This window comes from Eucalyptus grandis, chromosome 6, assembly GCF_016545825.1.
Source record: "Eucalyptus grandis isolate ANBG69807.140 chromosome 6, ASM1654582v1, whole genome shotgun sequence".
NCBI classification, from domain to species: domain Eukaryota; kingdom Viridiplantae; phylum Streptophyta; class Magnoliopsida; order Myrtales; family Myrtaceae; genus Eucalyptus; species Eucalyptus grandis.
The window spans coordinates 9314359-9338556 of NC_052617.1; the positions used below are offsets into that span (position 1 = coordinate 9314359).

At 41.0% G+C, this 24198-nt stretch overlaps 3 protein-coding genes across 6 annotated transcripts; 2 read left to right on the forward strand and 1 right to left on the reverse strand.

Annotated features, from left to right (window-relative positions):
- Positions 1–956: 956 nt before the first annotated feature.
- LOC104433996 (pentatricopeptide repeat-containing protein At2g27610) lies at positions 957–4009 on the reverse strand. Its single transcript, XM_010046930.3, has one exon. It carries the CDS (start codon positions 3763–3765, stop codon positions 1132–1134), a length of 2634 nt encoding a protein of 877 aa, XP_010045232.2. The 5' UTR covers positions 3766–4009; the 3' UTR covers positions 957–1131.
- Positions 4010–6093: 2084 nt separating this feature from the next.
- LOC104433999 (protein HIRA) lies at positions 6094–14703 on the forward strand. 4 transcript variants are annotated; one of them, XM_039315852.1, is made up of 12 exons: positions 6094–6164; positions 6299–6405; positions 6935–7106; positions 7723–7998; positions 8223–8474; positions 8551–8948; positions 9071–10085; positions 11159–11363; positions 11482–11722; positions 11966–12088; positions 13153–13270; positions 13770–14703. In XM_039315852.1, exons 3-12 carry the CDS (start codon positions 6999–7001, stop codon positions 14241–14243), a joined length of 3210 nt encoding a protein of 1069 aa, XP_039171786.1. In that variant the 5' UTR covers positions 6094–6164; positions 6299–6405; positions 6935–6998; the 3' UTR covers positions 14244–14703. The 4 variants fall into 4 exon arrangements, with proteins under 4 accessions (XP_039171786.1, XP_010045238.1, XP_018724793.1 ...); XM_010046936.3 differs by having other exon boundaries at positions 6299–7106; XM_018869248.2 differs by lacking the exon at positions 6094–6164 and having other exon boundaries at positions 6197–6405.
- A 4439-nt stretch (positions 14704–19142) lies between these two features.
- On the forward strand, positions 19143–23605 carry LOC104434000 (fatty acyl-CoA reductase 3). The gene is made up of 10 exons (XM_010046939.3): positions 19143–19504; positions 19717–19820; positions 20035–20237; positions 20363–20463; positions 20678–20870; positions 21780–21941; positions 22047–22128; positions 22538–22807; positions 22980–23107; positions 23216–23605. The coding sequence occupies exons 1-10, from the start codon at positions 19426–19428 to the stop codon at positions 23370–23372; spliced, it is 1479 nt and encodes a 492-aa protein (XP_010045241.2). The 5' UTR covers positions 19143–19425; the 3' UTR covers positions 23373–23605.
- Positions 23606–24198: the final 593 nt, after the last annotated feature.

Below are 24198 nucleotides of genomic sequence, written 5' to 3' on the forward strand. Positions count from 1 at the left end.
CACACAAGACCGTGTTTTTTGACCCCAAAAAAAAAAGAGACTGTTTGAATTACATGCCGCAAAGTCCATCTTTGTCTAGTATTTCTTCTCCGGCTGAGAGAAAAAAGCGAGGTTCGACTTCGGTTTGGTCATCAGGCATTTTGAAGCTGCCAACTTGAAGAGCTTTCTCCGCATGCTTGGCTCCTTCCTGCTGTTCTTAAATAGACCAGGGAACCTTCTGCATGTCTCAACAACGATTAGATTACAGCAATACAACGTAAATGTAGAAAGTAAACTTATAGGAGCAGAAATAAATTAAGCGTAAATCGTATTCCAGGTTTTTATATTGCAAACGGTGTGAACTCTGATTGACACGCAGGGCCATGGATATGCCTTTTGTATTCTAAAGCAGTTTGCGTAAACAAAAAAATTACAGAGCCTCTATATACCATACCCCTCCTCGAATGCGCTTTTAGAGTGTCTGGTGGAGCACCTTTCAACTGGTTCTTCGGAAATTTACAATTTCGCTAAGAGGATCCTTCTCAATCTCGGTTCTGGGGTGTCAGTCTTCGATATTTGGATTCCACTCGAATGCAACGAGTATGCAGTTGTACTCGATCGCGATTGGATTTGACAGTCTCAAACTTGACTTTGACAAAGTCTGACCCAGAATTTTGCTTACCGTTCAACAAAATTCGGTACTAACTTTGATAGTGGCTGGATATATGGAAGCAAGCGTTGTTTGTGTCAACAAGCTATGCAGTCCAGGAGAAGATCTTTCTTGTTGGAAAGAAGAGCGACCTAACACGAGAAGGAAGCAAGCATGAACAGGTAAGTCACCGGTAATAATCAGAGAGGAGTCACAAGTCGTGTAGATCACCAATCACCACACGTGGAAGGGTGGTCGATATCCAAATTTCAGATGATTGACCTGCCGACTGAACTGAATAACCCTCACGTGCCCAAGAAATTGTAACTCTTCAATATGTTTATCCTTCCAGTCGAAAAACCACAAAATTACTGCTCAAGTTTTCTTTTCTCGATTGAGACATCGAGCAGTCAATCTACGCATGTCTTCAAGATGTGGAAAGTAAATGAGCCCTGGCTTAACGTGGAAGGTCTTGTATCACTTTTCAATGAATCTCTTAAGTATTACCAGTAATCGCCACAAGAGCACGAACCACTGTTAAAGTGATGGAATCGGTTTGAATCCCTGACAATAATCTCTCTCCTTTCAATTACGGACACCAACTTTATGACATTATGGCAGTCCCCACACACTCTAAGATTCTTCGAAATCTGGATGGGAGTTTCTGGAGATGTAGCAATTAATCCAAAAGCAAGAGCCAGCCTCTCACTGTGTTGAGACAAGATTGCTTCTTTATGTTCCTCTTCAACATCATGAAGAACGTAATTCGTATCAGGCTGATAGCCATAATCCCTAAGACGAACACCCAAGTCTTCAAGTTTTGCATAAATTCTTTCCTGCAATGGATGCGAAACATCGCCAGCCAAGAAAAAGTGGGTCTTGTTCTTCACCTCAATCCAGCTATACCCAGCTTCCTTCCTTACACTCCTTTCATCCATCATTTTCCTTACTTCAGCTCTCTCCTTCCATTTGCCTGCAGCTGCATAAATATTGGAGAGCAAGACATATGCAGAAGAGTGATCAGGCTGAAGGGAGATGAGCTTCTCAGCTGCCAATTTACCTAGCTCCAAATTCCGTTGAACATGACAACCAGCTAAGATAGACCGCCAAACAGGGGCACTAGGTGGGAATGGCATTCCATTAATGGTATCCATGGCTTTCTCTAGCATTCCTGCTCGACTGTACAAGTCAACCATGCAAGAATAGTGCTCCATCGTCGGACTGATTTGGTGATCATTAACCATCATATCATAGTATCTTTCACCTTCCTTCACAAAACCGCCATGAGTACAGGCAGAAATCACGCCAATGAATGTGATGCCATCCATAGTCATCTTCTGCCTTTGCATTTCGTCGAATACCTCTAGAGCCTTCTTTGCATGACCATGCTGTGCATATCCAGATACCATGGAATTCCAGGATACTAAGTCCCTCTCCCTTTGTCTATGAAACACTTTGTTTGCGCTCTCTATATTTCCTCTCTTTGCATACATTGTGAGAAGAGCACTACTTACACATATAGCGTCACTGTATCCTGATTTGATTGAGCATGCATGTAACTGCTTCCCCTGTTCCACTGCTGCTGAAGGAGCTGCACAAGCATTAATTACACTTGAATATGTAAACTCGTTTGGTCTGGCCCCTTCTTTGCCCAACTGAAGAAAAACTTTTACAGCATTTTCTGTGTCCCCTGATAGTGCATAACCAGCCAACATTGCTGACCAAGAAACAACATCCTTCTCTCGAACTGATTTAAAAACTTTTGCAGCATCATCAGTGGACCCTATCTTAACATAAGCATCTAAAAGTGCAGTTCCTACAGTAGACAACGACTGACAATTGGTTTTAATGACTTGTGCGTGCACTTCATAAGGAGAAATTAGGGGCTGGGCTCCAAGGATCAGGGAATAAGTAAACTCGTTAGGCTTTACTCCTTCTCTTCTCATTTGACAAAATAAATCAACCGCTTGTGCAGCTTGACCGTTTTGCAAATACCCAGTAATGATGGCTGTCCACGAGACCACATCTTGATATCTAGACACTGATGAAAAGCTCTTGAAGGCATCATCCATTTCACAGCACTTACTATAGGCACCAATGAGCGCCTTCCTAACTTTATCATCGAATTCAAGCCCCATCTTCACTACCTGGCAATGAAGCTGTCTTGCAAAGCTAAGTTCTCGGACATTAGCACATAACTTGATGACATTAGCAAAAGTCAATTGGCTGAGGCTAACTTCAGCATTTCTCATTGAATGAAACATTACAAGAGCTTCCATATCATGTCCATTGGCAACATAGCCAGATATCATGCTATTCCATGTAACCGCATCCTTATTCTCCATCGCATTGAAAACAGATCTAGCATCTCTAACCATCCCAACCTTTGAGTACATATTGATCAAAGAGTTTCCCGCATACGTAGCTGATGCAAAACCGTCCTTGATTACCATAGCATGTAACTGGACCCCCTTTTCAGCTAAACCATCATCCCCTAAAGCTCCAAGAACGGCTGTATAGGTAAATGCATTCGGTTTTATACCTTCCACTTGCATTCTACGAAACAATTCCACTGCCTCTCCATTCAAATTATTTCGCGTATAACCAGACAATAACGAAGTCCAGGAAATAACGTTTCTGTCGGACATCTCATCAAACGCTCTCCTTCCATCCTCAACACTTTCAGTTTTCATGTACATATCAACGAGAGAAGTCCCAACGCTCACATCCTCCAAAAAACCCAATTTTACACATTGACAGTGCACCTGTCTGCCCGTGTTTTGGTCAAATGAGTTCGCACAGACATTGATCACGCACGACAGAACGGATCCATCGATGGGTAAACCCCACCTGTGGACACTCGCGAAGAGATCTAGAGGACCTTGGTTTCGACAGTAGCGAGAATACTCAGAAAGCGAGGCACTGTACCCTGTTTGCGCTCGTTGGGGACTTCTGTCGAACACATGGTGCACTTCGGGAGAAACCAGAGATTTGGCGCGCGGCGGAGTTGAAGAAGCGTGACCAGAGGAATCGGACGGAGCAGGTACGGCACGATGATGCAAATTCCGTGATGGGTTTTCCAAGAATCGCGTTCTTTGAGAATTTCCTAGCGTCCTTATGGACGAACTCCCGGTCATGCTCCTGAGGACGGTAGCATATAACCAGGGTCAACAGAGGGCTGAGAAAGCTCGCATTCTGCTGAGGAGACGAAGGAGTGAAACGGCGAGAGGATCCCACTGGAGCGTCACCAGCGCACAGAGGAGACGACGTGATTCTCCTACGTCTCGCATGCAAAGATTAGGTGCATGAAAATGCCGGACCGAGGCTCTGTTTCGGGAGTTCGCACTCAAGAACGTAGATTTTGTCTGAAAGAGTTATGCAGCTGGGCGCACTGCTTATTCAATGGCTTGGAAATTTGCGGTCATATATATATATATATATATATATATATATATATATATATTTTCGACAGGAGTCCTCAAAGTCATATCACTTGAGAGCTAAAATCTTTTCATGCATTTTAAGGAGGAAAAATGAAAAAACCTTTCGCCATCCTCCACATTATCCTTCCCTTCACTCCGTTGGTTATTAATGAATGGAAAAGTCCGAATACCTTTTTGTCATTTTTTTTTTCGTATGGATATGATAAGCCGACGAGACTTGTTGGAATTCAAATCAACAAGACTTGTCGGAGTGGGGTTGCCACCCCTCTTATCATTGGTAGAAGGATTGATTGGAGATCCTTGTAGTGATCGCGGCAAGGGTTGGTAGCCCTCACCTAAGCAAGGGCACTCAATAGTGATGGCATCACGTAGCTCACCACTACTGGGTTAGAGTTTGATTGAGTCTCGTGGCATGTGACATTACCACCATCGAGTGAAGGCCCTTGCCATCGCTAAGGTATGGGCCAAAGCAGTAGGCACTCATCAGGTTGATGAGGGCTGCCATCGTTTGACAACCCTCGCCAACAACAAAGGTGGGGGCCGTTGCCTTGCCGCCCCTCCCTTTTAATCCTAGCTCTTGTATGATCTCTACGTTTTTGAATTTTTCAGTCATTTTAATTATTTTTTTAGGTTTTTTTTTTTAATATGGCGCCGCAACGTTGGTGACACTTATGCGGAAAAAAATGAAAGAGAAATTAATAAAAAATGGCATATATATTTTTCATTTGTGTAAAATTGAATTGTTGAAGACGATAATAAGATTTAGGATTCAAACATAAAATTGAAAATTTAAAGATTAGGGTATTGTAATATGAATCGGCACAAGTTTTAGGAATCATGCTGTAATTGTCACACTAATTTTTTTTTTCTAAAAGTTGTAATGATTAGCCACTTTGTTTAATAGTAAAGTTATCAGTCAGGGCAAATCATTGTAAGAGATTCCAATTAGATCTTTAAGCTCTCTTTTTTCGTAAATTCTACCTTTGAATTCTCAACTTCTTTCTATGTTGGTTCCTTCAATTAGAATACTAGAGGATTTCATGTTAGCTCCGATCGGAGTCATCGGACCGTTGACTGACATGGCATTTAAAGAAAATGCAAGCTAGGGAGGGGGCCATTTGTCCATTGGCAGCCATCAACAACTCATCCCGAGCTCGGCGACCATCCGCCGACCAACTTCAAGCTCAAGCAAAGCCAACTACACATTTTCGTGTTTAATGCGAGTGCTTACACAGATTGGTGATTGCTAGACCCAATCAAAATATCGGATTCGGACCTTGAGATAGGGCAAAAAATATTGCCTAAGCCCCTCCATCGTAAAAAGATTATACAATAACCATGCGGGCCAAGTGGGCCCGATTGATATTGAATTGGGCTAGACTTTATATTTATAGACTCTTGTCTGAATCCATCGATAAAATGCCTTGTAACCCTTGTGGTGGCAAGCTTCTACCCTCTAGCTCATGATAAGATCTAATGACGGTTTCTTGCTGCTCTTTGTCGAGATAGGGAAAGAAATGGATCGAAATTGTTTTCCGTTCTCCCACGTAACCTCAAATACCCGATCTTGTACTAGCAACCTCAAGTATGACAAAGTGAAAAAAGAGAATAATTATAATCGAAAAGACCATAATATCAAGATTGGAAAGAACCATTTTTCCGATACCTTGAATAATCAATTGAATTTTAAATTAATTTCCACACAGAATTGGAACCTCGCTTTTTTTTTTTCTGCCTTTTTTTTCTTTGATAATGGGGGGAATTCAATCGATGGACCCCGGTTAAAAGCAAGCACGCAGCACTTTACCTTAGCTCTTAGCTTTTCCCATTTTATCTTATCATTACTATTTCAATTTTTTATTTCTCTCACTTTAATACTGACAAAAAAAAGGAATAAAAAAAGAAAAGAACAGAGGCAAAATGTTCCCTTCACTTTCTATCGTCGCTAAAAAGCAGAAACAGGGACCCCAATTTTTTACGCACCGATAGGGTAAATTAAAAAAATAAAGAAAAAAGAGAAAAGAACAGAAGAAAACCTAGGTGCGCATTTCACGTACGAATACGTTCCGGGGTGCGACGGATTGATTTCTCTGGTAAGAGCCTCGCCCTTATTCTTCTTCTTCTTCCGTCGTCGTCCTTCTTCTTCTTCTTCTTCTTCTTCTTCCGTCGTCCTGATTTCGTTGTTCTTGGGTGAATTTGCTCGCCCATGGTGACTGTAATTGACCAGGCGTAAGGGGGAGCTTTCAAATTCAAACCGTCTCGCGAAAAGTTGCGCTCGCACGCGCACGCACACTCCAAAAAGTGAAAGCTAATCAAAACGGGGAACAACGCAAGGTACCGTGCCCCCCCTCATTCCCGTCCTTCGCCGTCTCTTTCAATCTTCTTGCTCGTGCCCCGTCCGTCGTCGCAAAATTTGGGCCGCGTCTGATGCTGAAACCGGCCTTCTTGGTTCCCTCATTGGGGTCTCTCCTCGACTAGAGTCCCGAGTCTACGACCTCGGCGGCTTCCCAGTAGTTTGACCGTCGCCGAGGGGGTCAAAGCTTTCGTCTTTCTTCTTCTTTTTCGAGCCTGGAGATGACCCATCTAGGGTTTTGCGTTTGATTCATTCCTTGACCTGGGGTTCTCTAGGATGGTCTTCATGGTTGGTAAATTTCGGGGTTTTCCTGGGTCGTTCGAGTACGCCTGGAATTCGCTCTTTGTAGGAGTGACTTCTTCATTTGTTTTCTCGGTTCCGGATTGCTAATTCCAGTAGTTTTTGCGGTTTCGAGGGAAGAGTGAGGTAGTCTGTGGTTTTGTGTCGGTTAAGGAGCGAGCTGAATGGGTGTTCCTAGCAAGGCTCAAAAGGAAATGTCTGTTTTTCCAGAGACCATCAATGAGTGTGCTTTAGGGGCTGCTACTCAAGATTAGCAGAGCGAGAGGGAGCTGAGATGATTGCAGAGAAGCCGGCCTGGGTGAGGCATGAGGGAATGCAGATATTCTCAATCGATGTCCAGCCTGGAGGGCTCAGGTTTGCTACTGGAGGTGGTGATCACAAGGTAATGCGATCTCGTCTTGGTTCACTTTTTTTGCTCTGTTTGAGAATGCAAAGGATAGAGAAAAGAAAAGAAATTTAAGGTATTTGTACCAGGTCTCGGGTATTTCTCACCTTCCAGCTCACGGTTTGCTCGAATTCCAGCTCGGAAGCTTTCCTTGTCATAAGTTTTGAGCGTGTTTCAAAGCCTCCTTATTGATAAATAGCATTGAGCACTGCTTAATCATTTGTTTTCATGGTGGTTGGTAATTCTTGTATACAATGATGAGAGATGAGTAAAATTGGTCATTGTCGTGATTCTTTTGTTGGAAAAGTGAGGCCTCTTTGAGTCTTGATCTATGAATGTATTTATCTATGGTTTTCTGTTAGAATTGTTTGCTTCAAAATGTGAGATGAAGCTGTTGCACATTAATGAGAAAGTGTCATGCATGGGGAAATTGTTTATTGTTCTCATGCACGTCAGCTTGTTTTACCATGCAATTTTAGAGGACTAAAATTGCTGCAAGACTCCCAAGTGTTTTTTTTTTTTTGGTAAAGTAAAAACTTTTTTTGGTAAAGCAAGACTCCCAAGTGTTGAGATATATATCTTGACAATTTTCTTTCTTTGGCATTTTATGTAGGTCCGGATATGGAACATGAAATCTGTCAACAAGGAGGTCGAGCATGATGATGTGACGCAGAGGCTCCTTGCTACCCTCCGTGATCACTTTGGGTCTGTGAATTGTGTCAGGTGGGCTAAGCATGGACGATACATAGCATCTGGGTCTGATGATCAAGTAATTTTGATCCATGAGAGAAAGCCTGGTTCAGGAACCACTGAATTTGGTAGCGGAGAACCCCCTGACGTGGAGAATTGGAAAGTTGTCATGACTTTAAGAGGGCACACAGCAGATGTGGTAATGGAATTGCTTTTGCATCTGGCCTAACTAATACAGAATTTGACTTTGCTGAATGGATCTTGTCAAGTTTCTCTTCAATGAGCATATTGAATATCTTTCTTTCAATTTATCCTACCTGATGTACGAACTTATTTTAGTCAGGACAGTTTGTTTCTTGGAATTGTTGAAGATGCCTCCAGGTCTAGTCTAACTGCAAATTGTTTTCCGTGTGCTTAAAGTAGGTGGATCTCAACTGGTCTTCCGATGATTCGATGTTAGCTAGTGGAAGTTTGGATAACACTGTACATATATGGGATATGACCAACGGAATATGCACTGCTGTTCTTAGGGGGCATTCTAGTCTGGTGAAAGGCGTTGCTTGGGATCCAATTGGCTCATTTATAGCAAGTCAATCAGATGATAAGACTGTTATTATTTGGCGAACAAGCGATTGGAGTCTTGCTCACAGAACGGACGGCCACTGGACAAAATCTGTATGTATATTAATGTCGTGTTTTTATTGTTCTCTACCTTCTTTTTAATGAGTTCTGATTGCTCCTTTTTTTTCAGCTTGGTTCAACCTTTTTTAGGCGGCTTGGGTGGTCTCCTTGTGGTCATTTTATAACAACAACCCACGGTTTCCAGAAGCCAAGGCATTCTGCTCCCGTTCTTGAGAGAGGAGAATGGTCTGCTACTTTTGACTTCCTGGGTCACAATGCACCTGTTATTGTTGTGAAGTTCAATCACTCAATGTTCAGAAGGAACTTGTCTAATAATCATGAAATGATCACTGCACCTGTTGCCTGGACCAATGGGAACTCAAATACTGGAGGAAAAGAATCACAACCATATAATGTCATTGCAATTGGGAGTCAGGATCGCACTATAACTGTATGGACAACAGCAAGTGCTCGCCCTCTCTTTGTGGCTAAACATTTCTTTAGCCAAAGTGTCGTCGATTTGTCATGGTATGTTAGGCTTAAAACATCTTCCATGTAGCTGGATATGCATGCTACCTAATACAAAATGCACTGAATTTTTCGCTGCGTGATTTTCTTTTTAGCTTCATTGACTTTAATTTTGTGGACAGGAGTCCCGATGGTTATTCTCTTTTTGCCTGTTCTTTGGATGGGACAGTGGCTACGTTCCATTTTGAGGCGAAAGAAATTGGGAACAGACTAAGTGATGACGAACTGGACGAGTTAAAGAGAAGTCGTTATGGCGATGTTAGAGGTCGGCAGGCCAACCTAGCAGAAAGCCCAGCTCAATTGTTGCTTGAAGCAGCTTCTGCTAAACAAACTGCTAACAAAAAGGTGGTCTCGGATGTGCAGCAAAAGCAAGCAACTGTCAAACCTTCTGTTGATTTGGGTGTTAAAACAAAGGTATCTGAACCACAAGTTGAAGTTGTAAAGAAATCTGGAGCAGCTGATGCTGATGGCTTGAATAAATCTGCAACTTCTGCTCGTATTTCTAGCCCTGTGAAGCAAAGAGAGTACAGGCGCCCTGATGGTCGAAAGAGGATAATTCCAGAAGCGGTGGGAGCTCCCAGCCAGCAGCAAAATATCTCTGGTGGAACTCCGTCTCAAGCACTAGATTTCGCTCTTATCTCATCTGAGCAAAAGAAGGATGATAATGCGGTTGTTACTACTGACAATGGCGTCAGGGAAGTTTCTGTTGGGGGAGCAGCTGGCAGAAGTTCAAGTATAAAGGATCGCTCTGGAGCAACTGCTAGAGTTACTGTTACTGATAGTCTAGTTATTGAGAAGGTTCCGGTCTCCGCTGGCAGAGATGGGAGTATTAGTGTGGAGCCAGTGGGAAGTATAAAATCCTCTCGATCTCCCAATGGTGGTGCTACTCTTATCATCAGGGTTTTTGATAAGAAAGAAGGGGAAGACTCCTTCCCTGTGTGCTTGGAATCTCGGCCACGGGAACGTCCTGTAAATGATGTCATTGGAGTTGGGAATCCACTGATGATGAAAGAAACAGAAATTGCTTGTACGAAAGGAGCCCAAACTCTTTGGTCTGATAGGATATCTGGAAATGTCACTGTTTTAGCTGGAAATGTAAACTTCTGGGCCGTGGGGTGTGAGGATGGATGCTTACAGGTAGCCTGAGTGATCATTTGTTTTGTCTGTTTCATTTTCTATGGAGATCTTGTAGGTGAAATTTGTTTCCTGCCCACTGCATGAATGAAGTTTTGCATACACAGTAATTGATATTCACTCTTTCGAGTTGGTTTCTTTACCCTCCTTGCTGAGTATGATTGTTTCCAGTTTGTCCCAATGGCAAGCTCACTTTTATTCATGATCCAATGCTACTGGAACTATAGTTTGTTGAGTTTTATTCAGTCCCTTTTAGCTTTGACAGTATGGCATTTCAAGCATCTGTCATGCGGGTTCTTATTATTGGGTGTGTACTCAGATTGTGCTTGATAGCATTAGCAATTTCATACAATGTAGAAGATCTGATCTTAAAATTCAGCCTTTTAAAGTTGTTTAGTTAAACAGAGATATGGAGAACACTGAGAAGCCAAATCATCAGAGTAGGTAAAAGGAAAAACAAGAAAGTAAGAAGATTTATGCGTCTATCGGTAGAGTGATCATTTGGTTGTGGTTTAATATATTCTTTTATATTCTCAGGTGTTACCTTTAAGAGTGATGTTTCATAGTATGCAGACCAATAGAATTTCCAATCAAAATGCAATCTTCTTTTTATCTGAGTTAGTTCAAGTTTAGGATATTGTAGCGAGATTTTCAATTAGTTTGACGATGGTCCTAATTGCTGCTTTTCCCCTTGAGTTGACCTATTTAAATCTGTCTGTAAGTTCACAAAACTTTCAACAGGGTATATGTATTATAATATTCTTTTTGTGCTTTGTATATTTTGTATGGAATTAAAGTCCAATTCTATCATCAGTCGCATAATGCTCATTTACCTGACGGTAAAATGCTAATGGATGGTGTTGAGAGTCTTGCGTCTTGCATCCTCTGTGCTTTTGGGTGTGGTCTAATTAGTGCTCCATCTTGATAGTTTCTAAATTCTTTAACCTCTGCTTAGAATATATGCACACATTGCAACTCAATAGAAGAATTGAGCTTGTTAGCCATATATGTACCTGTTGGTTGATCAAGGAATATATCATTGTTGATTTTCTGTTTGGTTGTTTGTTATGAAAAAGGTTTACACAAAATGTGGGAGACGTGCAATGCCAACAATGATGCTTGGATCTGCACCAACGTTTGTGGACTGTGATGACTGCTGGAAGTTGTTAGTTGTTACAAGGAAGGGGTCATTATACGTTTGGGATTTGTTCAACCGGAATTGTATTCTTCGTGGCTCATTGGAATCTCTCATTACTTGTGATCCTAGCTTGTCTGACAAAGGTAAAGGTTAGGATAAGAAGATTGTCTGTCTTTTTAAGTGGTTAAGCCCTTTTCACACTCTCATTCTTATAAGCCACATGCCTTTGGCTGGTTGTAATTGTTTCATCAATGCTATCAGGGACAATTAAAGTAATATCTGCAAAGTTATCGAAGTGTGGCTCTCCTCTAGTTGTTCTCGCCACCCGCCATGCATTTCTGTTTGATATGAGTCTTATGTGTTGGTTGAGGGTTGCGGATGATTGCTTCCCTGCATCAAATTTTGCAAGCTCCTGGAGTCTGGGTTCCATCCAAAATGGTGAGCTTGCTTCACTGCAGGTGGATGTGAGGAAATACATGGCCAGAAAACCAGGTTGGAGCAGGTCTGTACTCTTTTTGACTTAAGTCATGAAAGTATTCCTCATTCGTAAGTGCTTGAGGTTTTGATGGAGCAACTGCAGAGGGAATCTTTTCCAAATCATTGTTAATTTGTTCTAGGTTTAACGTGACTAAGTGGTTCCTAATGAAATTGTCTTCATACACATGTTGAAATTGTCTTCTTATACATGTGTGCTTTTGATAATCTTAAATGCCTAGAATCTAACTTTGGGGGGTATCTCTGGCAGGTTTACTGATGATGGCATGCAAACGCGAGCTCATTTGGAAACACAGGTTGCATCTGCACTCACGCTGCAGTCACCGAATGAGTATCGCCAATGCCTTCTGTCTTATATACGGTTTTTGACTAGGTAAGTCAGATGGGATCACTTGTTCTGAAGTCCTCTAATTATTGCTAGTGGCTTAAATTTGTTAGTAATTAGATCACAAGCAAATGCCTCTCATGTCCACTACTTCATCAATGCCATGCTTTTATGTGGATGGGATAAATGTGATTTTAGGTTATATGTTTTGTCCAAGGCAATTACTAAGCTTCATTTAATGACCTAAAAAGGTGGCTAGGCTTCAAAACTTTTCTGGCTGGAGTTGAAAGAAACTTCTGGCTGGAGTTGGAGTTGAGTCATTGGGTTATGTCTGCCTACCTCATGTATCATTTATGGTTGCCCCACCTTAGCATTTCCTTGCTGAGTTTTATTGCTATTTGATTTGCTTCTGCAAGGTAAACTTTAGTATCTCAGTGGCAGGAATTAAGTTCCTTCAGGAAAGAGTTGCAGCTTGGAGAAAAAGCTGATTAGGTTCAGAATTTGAGAACGTTCACTTTTCTCTAACTTTCTTGTCTTTCCCTACCATTGACTGTTGGAGTAGATTGGGTTTATCCTCTTTCCATAGTGCATTCCTAAACAATTACCCTTAAGCTGGTCTTGTGGCTATCATTGATTGTTTAAGTTAGCAGGATGTCAACTAGTGGGGTATTGCAGTGCTTCTGTGACATGTTTGTTTCTAGCACCTTGAGGGGTTTTTCTGGCTAGTCTGCTTCAGAAATTCCAGTCCGCCTCTACTTATGGACATGGCAGAGCTCTAAAACCATGTTGACCAGTTCTTATTTGAATCATCAGTGGCACAGCTTTTCCTCTTATTATTTTTGAGGATTTTTTCAACAGGCTGGCATTAAGGAGTAGGACTTTAATTTACGGATATAAATTTATTTATTGTGTCGTGTTTCTAGTATCTGTAGCTGTTTAGACTTTAGACTTTAGAAACTAAATATCTATTTGCTTCAAGATCCATTTCCTGTAATATGCTTAATCATTATCATGATGTGTGCTCTTTAGTATGCAGAAATTGTTTGAAGCAGGAACAACGTATCATCTGTTTAGCATGTTAGTGAGCATAGTGTGTTATCTATTGATTGCAGGGAAGCAGATGAATCTAGACTACGAGAAGTTTGTGAAAGTTTTCTTGGACCTCCTGCTGGGATGGCTAATGCTACCCCTTCAGATACCAAGACTGCTGCTTGGGATCCTTTTGTGCTTGTAAGGATTTCTGCACTTTCAGTTATCTCAATGTAGAGACTAGTAATTCTGATTTTTGTTTCTTCCTCCAAGTGCATTGTTGGTTTTGGTTTTGAGTTGAAATCTTTTCACCAGTCCCACAAGGACCCTTGACTTTGAAATTTGCGCTGGGAACTACTGGTGGCCTCTAAGGTCCTGAATTCATTTCGAAATATGATGTTTGATCAACTTTGCAGTAGTTGCCAGAAATGGCAGTTTTTTGTCCTGCTTTGATCTTGCTTTAGGTCTTGGCTGTGAGAAGGCTCCAGCATTTTGTCTTATTATCTTCTTGCTAAGTCAGTTGATTTAACAATGGAATGGCGTTGCCAGTTGCATTTACTGAGGACTCCTGGTTTGTGTTGCCCAGAGCAAGGCCATTGAACTCATCTCATTTTGGATGGGAGTCTGCTTTTTTCCTCTGAATTACGTTGCAGGTCTTATGTCTTTGGAATATACCAAATGCTTGTTTTGTTCTCTGCAGGGAATTGAGAAGCACAAACTTCTGCGGGATGACATTCTCCCCGCAATGGCATCAAATAGGAAAGTTCAACGATTACTCAATGAGTTTATGGATCTTCTATCTGAATATGAGAGCATTGAGATTATATTGGACAAGAAAGAAACTGTTTCGGACCGAAAAGATCCAGATTCTCCGTTACCTGAGCTTCTGTTGACAAATGAGAAAAACCAAGTGAATCCTCTCTTGCAGGCAAAAGATCAAGTTAATTCAGGCATTCTGGAGACTTGCCTGCAGGCAAAGGATCGGTTTAATTCAATCACACTGGACATAAATCAAGCAGAATCTGCCTCGAAGGCCTCAGAAGAAGTTAATTCCCATGCGTCAGCAATGGATCAAGAGATTCTACCTCCAGCAGAAACAGATTCACTAAGCAGAGATCCTCCAGCGACCGAACATGTTGAAGAGATCAATCTACCAAAAGATACAGGTTCTTGACTACCATCTAAGCTTGACCTCGACTGAACCCATCCATAGAACCACCTTACCCTCTCTTCAATTCCCAAGGAAGAGATGCTTCCCTCACGAAGGGCATGCAGAATATGCTAATGAACCTTGCCCGTCTTTATACCGGGATGCAGCTTATTTACGAGCTTCAAGTTTTTGGAGTGCTTTGGGGTATCGAACAGGATGTCTCATTTCGCTCAGTTGCTTTGGGAGACGTTAAGCGCAGTTGCCTTTCGGATTTTCTTTCTGTCACAGATAGCAATTGGAATTCTTAGCTTGTTGTACATCATTTAGATTCTTGATCCTTCTCACTGTTGATTAGATTCAGCATTAGAGATGATTCATGCTTCCCTTGTAACGATTGTAGCAAGCTATTTTGGACATGAACCCTTCGATTCTTATGGAGTTACTGATTGTAGAGTTTTTTTCTTTTGGCCCTAGTGCTATCACAGATCTGATGCTCCTTTGAATCGCATTCCAACTCCCTGGGTAGACCTACCCTGTTTTGAACCTTTGCAGGTGAAAAAGAAAAGAAAAGAATTTCTTTGCTTTTTTCCGGAGAATTGCTTACGGTCTTCGAAACTTAAAACAGTAACTAATTCCAATTCATCAGAATTTTGTTTTCTGGCAAGACTTTCCCCGGTCTTTGGTTGATGCATGTGCTCTAGAATGCGGTTGAACAGTGTTTTGAGGAGACTTTGGTGCTCTGTTATCTTGGTTTACTTCGTGTAGTCGGAATTATCCGCGGGCAACGAATCTCTTGGAGTCGCTTCCTTCTTTCTTGAGGGTATTGACCGACAAAGAAACTTTCCCCGATGGTTTATGTCCTGTGCCAATATGCGTATGCATTACGACAAAATACATTTAAGGACGACGGGGTCCAAAGGTGAATTGGTCCCTCGAGGACGCCGTGGCCGGTGGGGATTAGGAAGAGTACGGCACTCAAGTAGCACCCTCCTGTTCTCTTGCGGTGGCATCCAAGTCGCTGATCTTGAAGGGGTTTTCAGCTGGCTTGACGCTCCAACCACCAATAATTGCAGAGACAAGAAATTTTGAAAGAGATGAAAGGTAACTTTCCTTGACTTGGCCGGACCAGATTTTTGCTTTCGAGGGCTAAAGGCAATGGAGTGTCGTCTAGCCACTAGATTTATAAGTAAAAGTCAAGCGGTGGAATACTAATCCTGGCACGTAAGCGGTGGAATACTAATCCTGGCACGTAAGCGACGGGGTCCTTGTGTCTGACCTACGTATAGGGTGGCGACTACGGTTGCAAAATCACTAGGATCGATGCGGGTTGCATGTGCACCGAGGATTGATTGAATGATTATTATCAAACACGCTAGCCACCTATGCAAAATTTGAAGACAAAAGAGGGGGCAAAAATGGTGCATAAGCATCCCGTGAAAATGCATTAGTTAACAATAAATACTAGTTAGCATGACATAACGAATGATAAATTGAATCTCATGTAGATTCCAATATAACTCGTATTCTCTTCATTTTCTTAAGATTAAGCATGATTCTTCATTTCAATTTCTACTAATCTTTCGATTAGATTGGAATAAGACAGTTCCTTGCAATTAGGATTACGTGTTCCTTACCCTTTCTCCAACTACTAAACACAGGTCCTTTTCAGTAACGATTGTTCCAGGTCAAGCTTGATTAGCTTGAAACGAGCTTCCCTCGATAATGTAAAAATGGCTCAAAATCTGGCTTCTTCCATTCATACTTTACTAGGCCTCTTGTAACGGAAGAAAGCGACCTAGAGGAACTTGCAGAAGGTCCCTTCGCAACAGTACAGACGGTGCTTCAATGCTTCTGGCAGACAAGTATCTTTTGGACATATGCCTGCACGACCACATGTCAAAAAGAAGCGTCGGACACCATGTGGCATTAAGATATTCATGGCCACCGCAAGAAGATATAGATGAACCAAACTATAAGAATTATGGTTATGGGGGTGTTGTGAAAGTAACCGTACGGGGCATCTACCTCCAATTAAAACCCCAAAAATGACTGGTCACCTAATGCAATTTCTAAAATGGTTTTTATGATGAAATATTACGTTCAACTGAAATTCCTCCAGAGATGAACCCACTGCAATGTCATCCTCACGCCTTTTTGGCGACAGCGCATAATGTTGAAGACACTACCTGGCGGGCACATGCAAGCTCTGCGCGTGGCAACAAATTGATTTATGGATCTACGGTTGCTAGTTGCTATCTGTATGCATCTCAATGTGTGGCTGAGAATTCACTAACCCATCTGTGGCGATCATAAGACAGGAGACACCGGAATGGAAATTAAAATTGTGAACTGATATGTGAGAGAAATCAAGAGCTTCTACCTGATGAGAATTGAATACGACCTCTTCAACTGGGGAGTGTTCTAGCATAGGAATGTTAAATCACACTTCCTTTCCCACAAAACGGCTTCGATTCACGGCACAAGTTCCTACACGGTCTCGCGAGAGAATTAATCTCTATATTGTTGGAAGATATGCGGAATTGTCCGATATCTTGATTGATTGTGTTTTGTGTATTTATGTCAATTGAATATTAGATTTAGATCTAGATTGATTATTAGATCATTTATTTCCTTGCACAGAATACAACTTGTATTATTTATTAGATTGAATTGTACATTCAATACATATTGGAACACAGAAAATTCCCCTACGACATTCTCTCTGTCTTCTTCCTTTCCTCTTGCCTTTCTTTATTGCTTTCTTTCATATATAACCTTCACCTCAGTTCAACGATCATGTGATTGCCCCTAAGTTTCCAGCTTCGAATCTACTGAATTACACGACATTACGATACCAGCAAGCGTATGGCGACCTCTTCCAACTGAAAGATTTCAATTGCTAGGAATATAATCAAAAGAATTTATAATCTCTTGTAAAACGAGAAAAGTGGACATTCCCTATTATTTAAAAAAAGGAAAGTTTTCCCAACTTCGGGAAGTGTTAAGAGAGCACTGGAGTGCTTCAACTATACGATAAAAAGATCGTTTGACCTTCAAGTTAAGGTGATGGAGACGAAAGTACGTTGGCCCTTGTAGACTGTAAATTCAAGAAAAAGTGGGGACAAGTTACAAAACGAGGCCTTCGACCATCCAAAATAGGAGAGACCAAAGCAATGACAACCTCTCATTCGTCACCGTAAATCCAACTGAAAGCGCCTTTCTCAGGCTTTCCTATATGTATGGTCCAGAATTATAATTCAAAACATCCACCTTGTTCACAAGCATCAAGCTAACCAGTGGCCAGCACATGCTATTCTGAAGAAAGAGAAGTTCTATATTTTAGTAACATAGAGACAAATTTTTCGTCCACGCTTTTTAAGACAAGATCTTTTGGCGGTGGATCATGATCAAGATCAACCAGTCTTTTTTAAAGGCAGTTGCGTCGGCCTCACCCCAACTTGATCCTCAATAACCACGATTAGTGAAGAATGGTACACGTCATGAATAAAATACCCTCAGTTATGGCGCATGCATGAAATATTAGCTCCTGATATTCTCCATACAATATAATTCTAATTTTATAAAACGCACGAATAACATACTTACCATGAGATTCGCATATCTTTTGAGTGGTCATAAGTCATAACTTAATCAGTGTGCTCAACTCCACATCGAAGGGTGGTTGAGAATAATTCCTCAGTGGGAAAAAGGGACGTCCGATGCTTGACTTCACATTTTAAAATGTCAAATACATTTAAAATATATTTACACATCAGCATGTAAAATAAGATTAGCTAACCAATGAACTCCAGAAAAGTGAAAAAGAGAGAAGAAAACCTTAAACCTATTCCGGTTGTTTCTATTTATTCCTAAATCTTTCAATTGATGGAATTTAGTCTTGAACCTTTTCATCCGTCCAATCTTGGCCAGAAATCGCCAATGTGAACATTGACCATCCTATGAGCATGTGCTACAGCCGACATAGACATATATTTTAATATTATACTATACAATTTTTTCTTTCATATTCTCTTTAAATAATTTTCTTTTCTTTTCTTTTCATTTTTGGTGAGGATCATGGCCCTCACCCAAGCCCTCTAGCAAGATTTAAGCGAGGGCCTTCACACCCTTCCTCGCAGTCGATGAGGCCACGATGGCCCTAGGCGAGGCCATTGTGGCCTAGCCGGTCACGGGTGAGGTGGCCCTTTGTTAGATCTTGGCTTGGGCCTCCCTAGATTTGCCACCCTTGCTAGTAGATGAAAGAATTTTTTTTTTTAAATTGTAAAAATTATTTACATTAGTGTCGGCTATATTAGGTAGGATGATCGATATCCACATTAGTAATTTCCAGTTAAAATTGATCGGATAAACTTAATTGATAAATTGTGAAAATATTTAGAATTAAAATTAGTATAATTGAAAGGTTTATAACTGAATTGATGCAAGTGCAATAAGTTTATGATGTTTTTGTTACTTTTCTTAATGAACTCCTAACATTGGCAAGTACTTGAACCAAAAAAAGACATAAGCTCTTCTTTGTTTTATATCCAGACTAGTTAATGGCATTCTCCTGAAATCAAAATTCTAAACTGCTCACTTCACTATGTACTTGAACCCAATTTTTCTTTTTTCCATTTTTCCATAGAATAGCTGGATTTAGGTTATCTACTAATGTGTGGTTTGGAAGATCCAGCAGTGTCTTAGGTTATTTAGAAATGCGTGGTTTGGAAGATTTACTGACTGGTTACTTACCAAAGAAAGCATGCGGTTGGCCAGATGTCATGCACACATGCGCGAACTGCGAGTCAGAACAAAGACAGACAAGGACGAAGATAAATAAATGAAAAGAGCGCAAGGGATGAACTGGGATGTTTTCTCGCATTAAGGAAAGTGAAGAACTGACGTTCGATCAGACGAAGAAAATAAATCACGGAAAAACGAAAAGAAAAACGGATTGCGTGCACTCCAACATCGTTTTCGGCCACCCTTTCCGGAACAATTTATATCGGAGATGCAAAACCAAGCCGTGTTGCTTTGGGCCAAACATCTTGTGGGTTGCTTTCTGGTTTCCTCTCCAGTGGAAGCGAGGCCGAAACCTTCTCTATCTCGCATCTCTCTCTCTCTCTCTCTCTCTCTCTCTCTCTGACATAAAACAACACAGTCCACGAATTTATTATCAAAATTACCCGTTCTTCTTCTCTCACCGATGAAGTTGGAGAGCGTGCTTCAGTTTCTTGAGAACAAGACCATCTTGGTCACCGGTGCTGCTGGGTTTCTTGCCAAAAGTATCTCCATCTCTCATTCTCTTACTCTCTCTGATGTAACTATGTTTTGTTTGTTTTTTGGGAATGTGCAGTATTTGTGGAGAATCTCTCTCCCTCCCTCCCTCCCTCACTCCCTCACTCCCTCACTCCCTCTCTCTCTCTCTCTCTCTCTCTCTCTCTCTCTCTCTCTGTGAGATGTAATTATGGCTTGTTCGTCTTCTGGGACTGTGCAGTATTCGTGGAGAAGGTCCTGAGGGTTCAGCCAAATGTGAAGAATCTCTATCTTCTCTTGAGAGCTGCAGACGCAAAATCAGCCACGCAGCGCCTCCACAGCGAGGTACACAGAACAGATAAGAATGAAATTAAAATAAGACGAATCAAAGAAAGAAGTCATTTTGCTGGCTAGGGCAGGGAAGGTGACCATGACAGAATGTCTTTTTAATTTGGGATGAACGAGGATTAGCCTTTTGTTATGTAGACATATATATTCCCTAGTGTTGATCTTTAGATTATATATAAATTTCCCATGTTAATATGTATGTTGACTTTAGGTGTTTGGGAAGGACCTGTTCAGAGTGGTTAAGGAAAAATATGGTCCGGACTTCAGCTCACTGATATCAGAGAAGGTGACCGTTGTTGCTGGGGACATCACTGGTGAGGATTTGGGCGTGATGGACTCGGATTTGAGAGAGCAGATGTTGGCTCAAATTGACGTGGTCATCAATTTAGCCGCGACCACCAACTTTGATGAAAGGTTGTAACTCAATTAATTACGTGAATTCTTCCTTGATATGAATTTCTCGGTTGAATCTTCATTTCCTGTTGTTAGTAACACTTGTTTTTCGAACTAAATTTACTTGATTTCGTATGTGTATATAGGTATGATGTCGCACTGGGTGTCAATACATATGGAGCAAAATATGTGACAGAGTTTGCCAAGAAATGCTCCCAACTAATGGTTCTTGTCCATGTCTCAACATGTAAGTTCATCAGTCACCCTTGTATCCTCTTTTTTATGCTTTCTAATTACTTTTTGTTGGGTAACAAGTATCGATGGGCCAGAACAAAAAACGGTAAGAGATAAGCTCGCTGCGCTTTGTCTCTTGTGATTGACTTGGTCTATCGTATTACCGAGCGTCATGGTTTTAGTGGATGCACCTGATACGAGACCTGTTCTTGCCTGTTCGATCGCAGCTTACGTGTGCGGCGAAAGGGCAGGGCTTATAAAGGAGAGTCCGTATCGGATGGGGGAGACGCTGAATGGGGTCGCCGGGCTGGACATTGATGCGGAGAAGAGAATTGTGGAGGATAGGTTGGCTGAACTGAGAAGAGAGGGAGCTTCCGAGAAGGAAACTAGAGTGGCCATGAAGCAGTTGGGCCTCAAAAGGTTTGTTAATCACTATCTCCACAACAAAAAAGGAGAGAACTTCTTATGGACACAATGCAATTCTAGGTTTCTGTTGCTGGGTCTTTTTAGCCCTTAGTACAAGCATCATTCTGTTGAAACCGAGGAAAATCACCTAATCGATTTTAAGCCTATTGTAGCCCTTAACTTTTTAAATTTACCAATTTAGTCCTAGATTTTTGTGTGAAATTCCAATTTACTTATTTCGGTAAATTTTTATCGAAAATCACTAATGTGTCAGTTCAATTATTGCCGGTCATGTTAGTATTTTCTAATAAGAATTGACCGAAAAGATTACATTGAAATTCCATATAAAAATATTAGGATTAAATTAATACAATTGAAAAGTTTACGATTGAATTGATATTTGTTCAATAGATTTGAGATTGATTGGGTAATTTCTCTAAAATTTGGCGTAAATAAAGAAAAAAAAAAGTTCATCAGATACAAATGCGTTGATACAAAAATTGGGGCGTCATTCCTTGGGATGAGTAGTCGTGTCCTCTTGCCGATTATTGCTCAATGATTAGTAATTATTACTTATACTCTTGTCAGTGATGATAGCGACGTTGCTTATCAAAGTGACAACTCGCTTCATTTTTTATTCAGCAATCTTCCTTAAAATTTCAATTAATTCATTTACAAGACATTTTCTCGGTAGGTAACTTAGGGGACCCTCCACAGTTTCAAAACCTAATAGTTGAGTCGACAATCTCCGAGACAAAGTTTGCCCAAACCGAAATCGATAGGGTAAACTTCATTGTTCATCACGGGAAATTTTAGTGAAATTCACAATGAGGTCGCTGGAATATGATTTCGATCGTTCGATGCACTAAACTCAATTTGAAATCCAATAGATTTTTGAGTGGTGGCGGGGTGTGTGTATTGCAGGGCGAAGATGTATGGATGGCCAAACACGTACGTATTCACAAAGGCGATGGGAGAGATGCTGGTGGGGGAATTGAAAGAGGACATCTCCGCCGTCATCGTCCGCCCGACCATCGTCACCAGCACTTACAAAGAACCCTTCCCAGGTTGGGCCGAAGGAGTCAGGTTTAAGCTTACTCAATTGCCCACTTAATCCTTGTGATTAACGTAACTTCTCACAAGAAGTAAGCATGACTAGTAAATATTAATATAACCCTTCCCTGGTTGCAGAACCGTGGACACCCTAGCCGTGGGTTATGCCACCGGAAAATTGACGTGCTTTCTCGGCGACACGAATGGGGTTGTGGACACGGTGAGTTCTGTGATCAATCAGTCGTGTCCTAGGTTTCGTACCTGTGGATGCTGACTTGAGATTTGTTATTCGAATACAAGCTCGTTTTAACGAACTTAGGAATTTAGTGAAGAGAGACTCATAGCAGTCGACATGTTATTGGGTTGGATAATAACTCGACATGCCATGTCAGCAAGCGACATTGAAGAAATAAGTACGAGTTTCCTTAATGAACCTTAGTCAACTAGGACTTGACCTTTATTAGATGGGAAACTCACGATTAATCTCAACCTTGACCGGATTTGAACATTTTTCATTAAGCGATTGGGAGTTGTCTCTTTGGCAACTGAACTTCTTGCTCCTTATATGGTAGTGACAAGCTTGTCTCAAGACTAACTATAGGTAAATATCCATCGAATGGCTTTTGCAGATACCGGCGGACATGGTGGTGAACTCAATGTTGGTGGCGATGGTGGCACACGGGAATCAACCGTCCACTGACGCGATCTATCAGGTGGGATCGTCGTCCAGGAATCCAGTGCGATACTCGAGCCTTCAAGACTACGGGGTACGTTACTTCACCAAGAACCCGTGGAGGAACAAGGACGGGAAGCCCATCAAAGTCGGCAAGGTCACCGTGCTTAAGAGCATGGCTAGCTTCCACAGATACATGGCCATTCGTTACCTCATGTGGTTAAAGGTAAAATCCTCGTTAATTCGATCACTTTAAGCCGTTGCCTCGCCTCCTCTCGCCTCGATCGAGAGATTATTAGAAACACAATTACTCTGGCTACCTCTCACATAATCACTTCGATCTCCTTATCTAAATTCGTACTGATTTTTTTCCCTTTCTTCTTAAAATCTGTTGATAGGGATTGGAATTGGTAAATACGGCATTCTGCCAATCTCTGAATGGCACGTGCAGCGATCTCAACAAGAAGATTAACTTCGTGATGCGGCTCGTGGAACTTTACAAACCTTATTTATTCTTCAAGGGCATGTACGTTTTTATATATAATTCTTTTATTTTTGGCACGAGAAAACTAATTCATTAGCCAATTTGTCCTTTCTCTTTCTTTGATTTATTTTGTTTCTGGTTTCTGTGCAGCTTCGACGATACGAACACGGAGAAGCTGCGAGCGGCGGCGAGAGAGAGCGGAAGCGTGGAGACCGACCTATTTTACTTTGACCCCAAGTGTATAGACTGGGAAGACTACGTCATGAATACTCACATCCCTGGAATTGTTAAATACGTCTTCAAATGATTCTTCCCGACGAAACGACGTCGTTCAACATGTTACCGTCCCGATTGATTCGTGCTTTCCATTCCCAAAAAAACATTTTCTAGGTATAATGTTGTTTTGCAAAGCGAGTTGTTGTGTGGTTTCATAATTTCTACTGTCGTAACCATTTGTACGTTGGTGTCCAAGAAGCAACGAATCATCAACCAAAATGTACTGAATGTTTTACTATGTTCTCACTTATTTCTGAGTTTAAATCTTATTGTATACACACAAAAATATAAATACAAAAATAAATATGTATGCAAATTTAAAATATCCATTAATCCATTGGATCATGTTGTGGATATATCACTCACAAGATCCAACAAATCGATGGTATGAGAAAAGAAAATTTTTATAGTCGGCTTTAACCCTTTTTTCATGCAATTATATATGGTGATTGAGTTTTCCTAATAAGTTTTTTGTCAAGTGGATCTTGAATTTCCTTTTGACAAAATTGTAATACTTCATGATTCAATTGGGTAGGCTTCGCTTTTGGTAGGGATATTTTTCTAGGAGAATTTTGGTTCATAAAGTAATTCAACTATATATTTCTTTCTTTCCCAGAACGCATTGGGCAAAGTAGAATAAATGTTTTTACCAAAAAAAGAAGTAGAACAAATGTTATTTTCTATGTGTGAATGTGCTGATTTTATTTTACTTTGGACTATTGGTTTGTTTAGATTTTGTTCCATCTTTTCGAATTCTAAATCTTCTTTTAAATATTCAAGTTGGTTTTCTTTATTTTTGATAAGCCAGCTAATCTCTAAAATGAAATGTTCTTCTAAAATGTTCAAATTTATAGTTT